At 43.9% G+C, this 10000-nt stretch overlaps 1 protein-coding gene across 1 annotated transcript in view; it reads right to left on the bottom strand.

Annotated features, from left to right (window-relative positions):
* cacna1ab (calcium channel, voltage-dependent, P/Q type, alpha 1A subunit, b) overlaps positions 1-10000 on the bottom strand; it is a 148872-nt gene that overhangs the window by 28066 nt on the left and 110806 nt on the right. The window contains exons 31-38 of the mRNA XM_076280840.1: positions 6884-6983; positions 6421-6581; positions 6052-6192; positions 5621-5822; positions 4951-5115; positions 4521-4631; positions 3888-3971; positions 131-247 (exon numbers count right to left, since the gene is read on the bottom strand). Coding sequence (XP_076136955.1) covers positions 131-247; positions 3888-3971; positions 4521-4631; positions 4951-5115; positions 5621-5822; positions 6052-6192; positions 6421-6581; positions 6884-6983 — 1081 coding nt within the window. The remainder of the gene's footprint in view (positions 1-130; positions 248-3887; positions 3972-4520; positions 4632-4950; positions 5116-5620; positions 5823-6051; positions 6193-6420; positions 6582-6883; positions 6984-10000) is intronic.

The following is a 10000-nucleotide window of genomic DNA, read 5'->3' as shown; positions in this document are numbered from 1 at the left end:
TAAAGTGTGACCCTTCTGAGCTGCTGTGCTTTCTCTGTGTATGTGTGTGTGTGTGTGTGTGTGTGTACTGTATGTGTGTGTGTGTGTGTGTGTGTGTGTGTGTGTGTGTGAGTATAAGGTACGGCTTTACCTTAAAGGACTGCACAAAGGTCCAGAGCAGGATGCGAATGGTCTCCTGCTGCCTGAGGAGCTTGATGAGTCGAGCAGCTCGGAAGAGCCGCAGGAAACTCAGGTTTATGAAGTTATTCTGCACACACACACACACACAGACACACACACACACACACACACACACACACACACACACACACACACACACACACACCAAAAGCGAGGGGGGAAAGATCCCAAGAAGAAGAAGAAGAGGAAGAAGAAGAAGACAAAGAGTGTGGTGGATGTTGCAGTGGGTGGGTGAGATAGAGAAAGAGACAGGGGAGAAAAACTGAATTAGTTCCATTGATTTGGACTATTATGGTGTTCCTATCCAAAACCAAAATGAAAACCAAAACAAAAAAACAACGCCAGGGTCACACATAAAAACATAACTATACAAACACAACTCAGGAAAAATATATAGGCTATAGTGAATATAATGAATATAATATCAAACGTAAACATAGAAGGGATTTAATAGAACACATACAAAACAAATAAAACATCACAAGAGCTGAACGGTCATCATCCAATCAAGTTAAAGCAAAGTATTCTTTTGAAAAGGGTCATCAAATGCACTGATTTTCTGGGACAAGCAAAGAATGGACTCAGCCTCATACATATCCGCATTCTGACCAGGCAGGAAGTCCTAAGCATACACCACAGGAAGCTTGTAGGATTACTCTGAGGGAATTGGCTTAGATGGTGAAGTGACATCTCAATGGACCAATAAGGTATCAAATTTCATTCACGTTTATCCCTCCTGCACTGCCACAAAGCATCTGGTGTTTATAAAGCATTTATAAACATCATAATGTGTAATAGCGTGACTATGAGCATCAATGTGTCTACTGGACAATTTAGAGCTCCAGAGGTCCATGGCTGTTGTATTTAAGGTTTAACAAACATCAGAAACATCACAAACATCATTCCAGATTGCCGGACATTATACCATAGTATTGTATAACATATTGCTGTATAAAGTATACTACTGTACGTGTATACTATTTCACGACACTTTATCCTCTCATGTGTGTACCGAAAAAGCAGTGGAGCAGTACACAAGCGAGCTCCACTCTCATGCTCTTTTTGTCTTACTAGTCCATTTTGTGAGCATCACTTCCCCATCCAAGTGTAAAAATAGCACTGAGAAACACTCAGCGCCCTCTAGCGGACAAGCAAAGGCACTGCAACAAGCAGTGGCATAAGCAGATGGGTTGAGAGAGGGAGTTGAGGAAGAGAGAGAGAAATGGAGAGAGGAAAGAAAAGGAGAGGAGAAAGGGGGGGGGGGGGGTCCTCATGCAACTCGAGCTCAAGTGCATGGCATTCAGGAAATGACATAGCAACACCGCCAGTGTGTACGGCTATGTGAGTTTACATTTGTGTTGGTGTGTGTGTGTACTATTCAGTCTCAACTGACCAATCAGGGCAGAGATGTGTGGTATAGAAAGATATAGAAAGAAAAGTGCATACGTGGATGTTGGCCCATGTTCTTCAGGTGCAACAATGTGATGTAAAACGTAATCAGATATATGCAGAGTCATTGTAGATATAGGTGTGTTTGTGTTTATATTTTATTGTGTATGTGGCGGTATGGGGAACCCTAGTTCTCAGGCACTCAGAACTCAGGGCTCAGTACACTGAGGCACATGCATCGAAGGGAAGGAGGGGGGAGAGAGGAAGAGAGAGAGAGGAAGAGAGAGAGAGGGAGAGAGAGAGAGAGAGAGAGAGAGAGAGAGAGAGAGAGAGAGAGAGAGAGAGAGAGAGAGAGAAAGAGGGAGAGACAGAAAGACAGAGGGCGGGCTTGAGACCTTCATAAAGTTAACACTCTGCACGGACAACCCAATGCCCTTGATTGACTTCAAAACAGAACTTTGCACTGCTGAAAACGAGCTAGCAGACTCTCCGTTGGTCTAGACTGGGCTCCAGCTCCAGTTGTCTGGACTCTGGAGTGAAGCTTAGTGCAGGAGAATGAGAGCATGCTAACAAGCTAGGCAGCTACTGCAACTTGGTCTCATGTCAGATGTAACTTTCAGAGTATTCAGATCCAGCCAGGGACAGGGCGAGAGTGACTCGCGTGAGAGAGAGAGAGAGACAGAGAGGGAGAGAGAGAGAGAGACAGAGAGGGAGAGAGAGAGAGATAGAGAGAGATGAAGGGTATGAGGAACAGGGGTGGTGAATGGATGCATTACAGCTTGAGATAGAAATTACAAACCAACCGCATTCTACATGTGGGGGCAGTAGATGGATGCATTTGTTTGTTTGTTTATTTGTTGTGATTTTGTGAGTGGGTGCAAGTGAATTTCATTGTTGTTGACGTTGTTGTTGTAGTTGTTGTTTTGGGGAAGGGGTGCGTCGGTTGGCATGGAGACACATGGAGCCAGGTCATGGATGGAACAACATGATGTTTTTTCATAGTGCATTTTGTTTGTTTGTTTTTTCGATTGGATGGATTTATAAGTGGGGAAGGGGGAGGGGCGCCAACAAAGCAGAGGAATAAAGAAAGCATGTGAAAAGATAAAACAGGAATAATAGTCGTTATGGATACAGTCAACAACAGACAGAATCTGTCAAACACAACTTGATTTTGCTTGATTCTGTCAGACCACCCCAAGGTTCTGAGCCCGATATTTCAGATCAAAGCTTCTTATTTTGACATTATGTTTTTCCAGTCTATTACAGTTTGAAAATAAATAGTATTCATAAAACAACGTTCAGTGAGCCATGTGTAATTAAGTACCATAAATTCTTACTTAAGCTACATACATATATATATATATATATATATATATATATATATATATATATATATATATATATATGATTTTTTTCTTAATGAATTCTGTTAACAATGTTACGCTACATGACCAAGTAGTGCTTCATTTGTGGCTGCTTATTTCCACTGGGGCAGACTGAGAGGTTCAGCACAGTAATATTTACACAGATACAATAGATCACATTGAGAACACCCACAATAACTAGCCAAAGTTGTTATACACAACGGTCACTGTGTTAAAAAGTTCAAAGTTAATGATGCACAAGGCGTTTTTGTACGTGTACGTGCACACACACACACACACACACACACACACAAACATACATACAACACAAACACAACCAAACACAATGCAATTACAACTGCAACTACATTTTGTGTGTGGGAGTGGTACACTGACTACTGACCACTTGCTAAAATACTATTTACAGCTACTTGATCATTCTGAATTCTGGTTCTCTATGAAGCCCCGGGACTACATCAACAGATACACTAATATCAGTACTAAGAAAGGGAAAGTGACACTGCCACATAAGAACGATGGAAATCGAGTGTTGGATTTTCAAGTTTAACATTTTTTTGTCTGTTGAGGTGTGAGATGGTGAATTTGAATCTCCACACTGGATGGACAGCAAAGTCAGTTTAGAGTCACTGGTTCTCTCTACGCCACAAACCGTATAGAAAGACCCCGAAAACATGGCAGGCCACCAGCAAAGTGATTAGCTCACATACGGTTGCCTCCTTTTACAATTATCATAAATATATTATGGCAAATTCAACAATTTGAAGAAATGGTTGTCTTTATAATACAACATACTCATGTACATATAGGCACCACACCACACACACACACTGTACACTAATACCACAAACTGACAATCCCATCATAGGTATGTATATTAGCACAGACATTCTTCCACATTGAGAAGAACATTTCTCTTCAGTGGGAGAAACTTACCACAAATTCCGTCACTATGATGTCTGTGATGCTCCCGAGCACAGAAACAAAATCAAAAATGTTCCAGGCATCCATGAAATAATTCTGTTGGGAGACGAGCAAAGGGGAAAAAATTTTACAACCAATGGGCAGGCAGCTCAGGCATGACTGATGCGTGAATGAGCCAGAAGGAGACGGGTTCTGGAACTGTGGCAGCCAATAGGAGAACTGTTACCATGGAGAGGGGCGAGTGAGGAAGTGGATGAGCGCATCGGGGCCCCCTGTCAGAGTGCATTTCTGAGACATACTTTTTTGTAGGTCAGGAAAAGCAAGCTTTCATAAAAGGATCATCTGCTAAATAAATAAACCAGCTTCATGAAAAAGAAATGGCTTGTATCTAAAATATATTTAGAAACCATCTCTAGACATAGACAAAGTGTGAGTCTATACATGTGTGAGCGTATGTGTATTAGTTGTGTGTTTTTTAGAAAAAACAGATGGAGGGGAGAGCAAGACACAGAGAGAGGAAGAGAGAGAGAGACAGAAAGAAAGATAGACAGACAGAGAGAGACAGAGAGAGAGAGAGAGAGAGAGAGAGAGAGAGAGAGAGAGAGAGATAGAGGAGTTTGGGTGGTGGTAAGCAAGTTCACCCACCAGGACACCAAAGGCGATGATCTTGAGCACACACTCCATGAAGAAGAGTGTGGTGAACACTATGTTCAGGTTCTTCAGGGTTTTTTCATAGGCATCAGGAGCTCCATCATACTAAGAGATGTGCGCGCGTGCACACACACACACACACACACACACACACACACACACACACACACACACACACATGCACACACGCACACGCGCACACACACACACACACACACAGAGGATATAACATTAGTGACAACAATTAATTTCCAGAGCATTAACACAGAAAACTGTTTCCAATATAATGGACCACTACAATGTATGTAAACATGTAAGTCAGCAGATGTGCTAAACCAAGTTGTAGGTAAACCCATCAGTGACCAATCAATTGATGCTTTTGTTTTGCAGTCGCCAGCATCAGAGGGATTGGTGTCTCTCCTACCTTCATCATGAGGACGACCGTGTTGAGCGCGATCAGAGACATGATGCTGTACTCGAACGGCGGTGACACCACGAACTGCCACATGCGGTACTGGAAGCTCTGCTTGTTCTGCGGCATATGGCGCGTCAAGGGCTTGGCGTTGATCGCGAAGTCGATACAGGCTCTCTGTGTGAAGCAGGGCGGGAGGGAGTGGAGGAGCGACAGGGATATCATTAGCTCATTCATCATTAGCTAATTCAACACGAAAAGAGGGATGACGTGGGAGGGCAAAGTCAGGTCAAGTGCCTTGCTCTGGGGTACAATGGTGGCAACACCTGGGATCCATCGCCGTCTTATCACCGCCACAACTCACTCTCTCACAACTTGTGTTGTTTTTAACACATCTCTATGTCAGTTTGTGTTGTTTCCAACACATTCGTTTTAAGAGTGCACTTCTGGTGTGTGTCATATAACCATTATTTTGTATTTGTGTCAGTCCAGTGTAAGTTAAAGTTCACTAGTATTTATCAGTCGCTTTTATCCAAAGCGGTATGGACTTGCAAAGGTGGGTTCAAGAATGGAGCCTGGGCTGACCGGTTGTGAGGTGGTGTTGATGCTATCGGTGCTCCATTATGGCCGTGTTGTAACTTCCTTGTGTGTTCTCATGCAAACAAACATTGGCATGGCGTACCTCGTTCTTCTCTAAACTGTATTCCTCCATCATCTTGTCTCCTTGCTCTTGGAAAGTGATGATGATGAGAGCCACGAAGATGTTGACGAAGAAGAAGGGGAAGACAACGAAGTACACCACGTAAAAGATGGACGTCTCCATCCGGTACCCCGGGCTCGGGCCCTGGTTCTCATAAGTGGCGTCCACTGAGTGTTTTAGAACACTGAGAAGAAGAAACAGGCAGAGATGGAGAGAGGGAGAGAGGGAGAGAGAGAGGGAGAGAGAGAGAGGGAGAGAGAGAAAAAGAGATAAAAACCCATGAGCTTGGTTTTGTTCATATCTTAGTCTACTATAGTTGTATCTGTATGTTCAGTATGAATATGTGAATGCATGTGTGTGTGTATGTGTGTGTGTGTGTGTGTGTGTGTGTGTGTGTGTGTGTGTGCGCTCACGTCGGCCACCCCTCTCCAGTGGACACAGTGAAGAGAGTTAACAGGGCCCAAAGCACGTTGTCGTAGTGGAAATCGTACTTCTTCCATTCCCGCTTCTGCGCCTTCACCTCATCATTGCCATTGTACACCAGGTACTCTCCCCTGGGGCCCAGAGCACAGCAGTCAACAACTACACAACACCACACACTGACAGGCGCTTCACTGATGGCACAATTCATTGGTGTGTGTATGTGTATATGTGTGTGTGTGTGTGTGTGTGTGTGTGTGTGTTTGTTTGTAGATCTGTTTTACTGTCTTGTAAAATATTAAATGCATGTGTAATGTACGTATTTTTGCTACATGATGTGAATACACCTCGCATAAACTCACCTGCAGTCGCGCTCAAACTCTTTCGATTCATCAGTGCAGAAGAAGAAGCGGCCTTTGAAGAGCTGCACGGCGACCACAGCGAAGATGAACATGAAGAGCATGTAGACGATCAGGATGTTGAGCACGTTCTTCAGCGAGTTCACCACGCAGTCAAACACAGCCTGTAGGGGGCAGCACATACAAGAACTCAATACACACGCGCCGAATGGGGACCAGGGGACATAGTGGGGACATTATATGATGGCATCTGAAAACAACCTGTGGGGTGCAAAATAACAGAACTTTTTCAGTGGTGGGTGTGTGACAGAAATGCAAAGATGATGCATTTACATTTACATACATTTAATACATTTTAGAGGTCACTTAAATAAAAGGGAATGGAATAGAGCATATAATCAGTAAACTCAAACTCAAACACACGTACACACACACACACACACACACACACACACACACACAGCACCTTCAGTTTGGGTAGCCGTTTGATGGTCTTGAGAGGCCGCAGTACCCTCAGTACTCTCAGAGACTTGATGGTGCTGATGTCTTTCCCTTTGCTGCTCCCTCTGAAGCATAAAGAACAACACACAATCAAAATGGGAAAACAGGGAATTAGGCTGGGCGGGGGGGGTAAGATGAGGTCTATTTTTTACAGACTCCATCAGACAAAGGTGAATCATCACCAAATTCAGTTGATGTACAATTAAGAATCATCCTCTGGTGTTTTTTGCTCAAAGATTTACTACTTTTCATCAATATCTGCTTTCATCAGAAATGCTTTGTAAAAAAATCATGACAATGTTAACAATAACCATGGTAACCGTCAGGCATTGTCAGGCACAATGCCCAGCCAAACCTCTTTCTTTCTTTTTCACTCGTTTGCGTTGGGAACGCAAGAGGAGGTCACGGGAGAGTTAGGAGCAGTGTAGAGCGTTCAGTATGTGCCACGTGGGGTTATCATGAAGAGTGAGTAAGGGGAGGGTATATCACAATGCATTTCACATGAGGGGAGGGGGCAGGCTAATGTGGTGTTCATTACAGGGGGACTAAGCAAATATACTTACTTATAAAAAAAACAGGCAAAGATAAAAAAAAAAACATTTCATTTTCTCACATTTTACAAAACCAATGTGAGGCACTGGTGGGGATTGAGGAGAACATACTTTCTCTTCCTCTCTTTCCCAACCAGAATGGGAAATGATGTGGGACACTCATAAGTAAACAGCGACCATCTTTTTTTTATCGCTCAAGCCATAACAAAATGGCCACCATCTGTTTTCTCGAGATTCATGTGAATGGGAACAGCTATACTTCCAGGCAAAGACAAATCTTAGACAAATTGGGTCAAAGCAGCCAAGTGGGTGAAGTGAGAGAAGAGGGCATCTATTCCAACCTGGGATCTCAAAACAAACAGCCAAACATCCTGACAAAAATAGGCCAGCATGAGACTTGGCACTCAATTAAGCAACCATGTCGAAGTTGTCTTTAACTATGAACTACAGTACATGAGCCCATGAGTTGAAGTGGAGGACAATGCACCTGATGAAGGATTGATTGAGTGCAAGCCTTGGCAGTGGCCCAGAATTTCTGAATCAATAATCAATGAGGGCAGTCTACATTATGGGCATTGAGACTGCCTCAGGGTACTAGGTGAGCGGAAAGCTCTCTGTGAGTTCAACTCAGATGGCGATATTAATGTCCGGCAGGGGTCAACGGTGGCCTTCCCTGATGGTAATGGGGATCCGGGGGTGCAGAGGACTGATCAGGTTGAGATAACGGGCAACGGTGTTGACCCAGGAGGTTTGATGAGCAACGAGGAAAACAGGGAGGGCATCATAAAAAGAAAGAAAGAGAGAGAAGCCTTCGTGCGAGAGAAAGAGAGAGAGAGCGATAACTGGAGAGATGTGGGTGCCGAAGAGACGAACGAATGCCGTGCGACGGCGAATTGAAAGGGGTCAACTTTACCGGGTTAGGCTCCTGTTGCGGTCACCAGTGGCGGAGACACGAGAAATGGTCAGACAGCAAGAAGAGACAGAACAACAGGGGCAGAGAAGAGACAAAGAGAGACAGAGAAGGACATACAAACATACATAGAAAAAAGAGGAGAAGACACACACACACACACACACACATAAGGGGAGGGAGGTTTTGGTGAAGGACAAAAACATCCAGATGAGAGACAAACAGACAGACAGACAGGAATAAGGAGAGAGGACAGTAAAAGAGGGGCCCCTGATGGCTGGGAAGAGAATAAAAGCATATGTGTCACATCTATCTACTTACCTTGTCACACCTGAGTCCATTATCTCCTAACATGCAACACTCAAGTTAATCCTTACATGTTTTTAGACCAATGGTTAAAGGCCTGAGGCTACTCAATTTACAATGTCTTACATGCAGTAATAAGCTCTGTAGCACCTCATTTGTCCCAAGGTTATTGGTGTTTTCGGGATATTTCATGCTGAAAGTCCATGCTTATCTAAAGATAAGCTTGTTAAAGATCTAGATAAGATACAGTAATTGTTATCGCTTATTTGGCAATTATCCTTGGAGCGAATCGTCCAACAAATAGAAAAGCAACCAGTCAGAACCTGCTCTCTTCTGCATAACTAATAGTTCCAGATGTGTACTATGGGAGCAGTCTGTGGAGATATAGTTTTTGCTATGAGACTGGAAAAAACCACAAGATCACACTTGAGCTGGTTTTGATATCTTCTGTGACATCAAAAACAGACAGATATCACTTGTTTCTCCACACACAGTCACTCAAACGAACACCTGGACAAGTTCGGGGGTCTCACGCCTAGTCGGGGCGATCTCTGGCATTGACTGTGGCTCAGCCTGAGCCTCCCTTCACTGCATGCTAAACCCAAGGTCAGGGAGCCAGGTGCTTTGGCAGCCCTTCCTAGGGCCGTGGCTTGACTGGATCGATAGCGGAGGGGTTGCTCCTGTCCCACTTATGGATTGGGACATCCCTGGGAGCAGGGGACAACCCTCGCTCTCACAGTTCAAGCAAGTGAAGGGGAGCTGTGATGCATAACAGACTTAGCCACAGCCTTGGTCAAGTCAATGGCATTTTGGATCCAAAATGGCTGCCAGATTACAGATGAGGATATTACCCAGCTACCTTAGCAGCCTGGAAAACCAGCATACAGGCAGGCAAATTGGGACACATTGTCAATTTTAGGACACCTAGTCCCAAAGCTAGCATAAGCATAATTGGTCGGCTGGGACATGCATGCTATGTTCATAATAATGGTGATATCATTCAGATCTGAAATAAGGGGGGTGCCAACACAGCAGACATTTGTTGAGTCCAACCGGCTCTGTACTGAGACCCTATCTGTGTCACATGCCTGATCTTACTGCCTGTTTGAGATGGTTCCTAAACAGAGGTGTACAAGTCCGTCTTCATAAAGTAAAAGTCCTGCCATTTTTGTTTCAACCATTCACTTAATGATCTGATTCTAATTAGCACAACTCTTAAGCCGGGTAGATCAGATAATTACTGAAATCACATGTGTTAAGTGCACAGGTAGAAACAATACATGGCAGGACTTTTACTTTCTGAAGCCGGACTTTT

This window comes from Alosa pseudoharengus, unplaced genomic scaffold (assembly GCF_046254945.1).
Source record: "Alosa pseudoharengus isolate Yale_2024_CS ecotype anadromous, Long Island Sound unplaced genomic scaffold, YU_APseudo_1.1 YU_APseudo_1.1_scf_1, whole genome shotgun sequence".
Lineage (NCBI taxonomy): Eukaryota > Metazoa > Chordata > Actinopteri > Clupeiformes > Clupeidae > Alosa > Alosa pseudoharengus.
The sequence above is the reverse complement of the archived record's forward strand: the minus strand, read 5'-3'. Positions and strand labels throughout refer to the sequence as shown.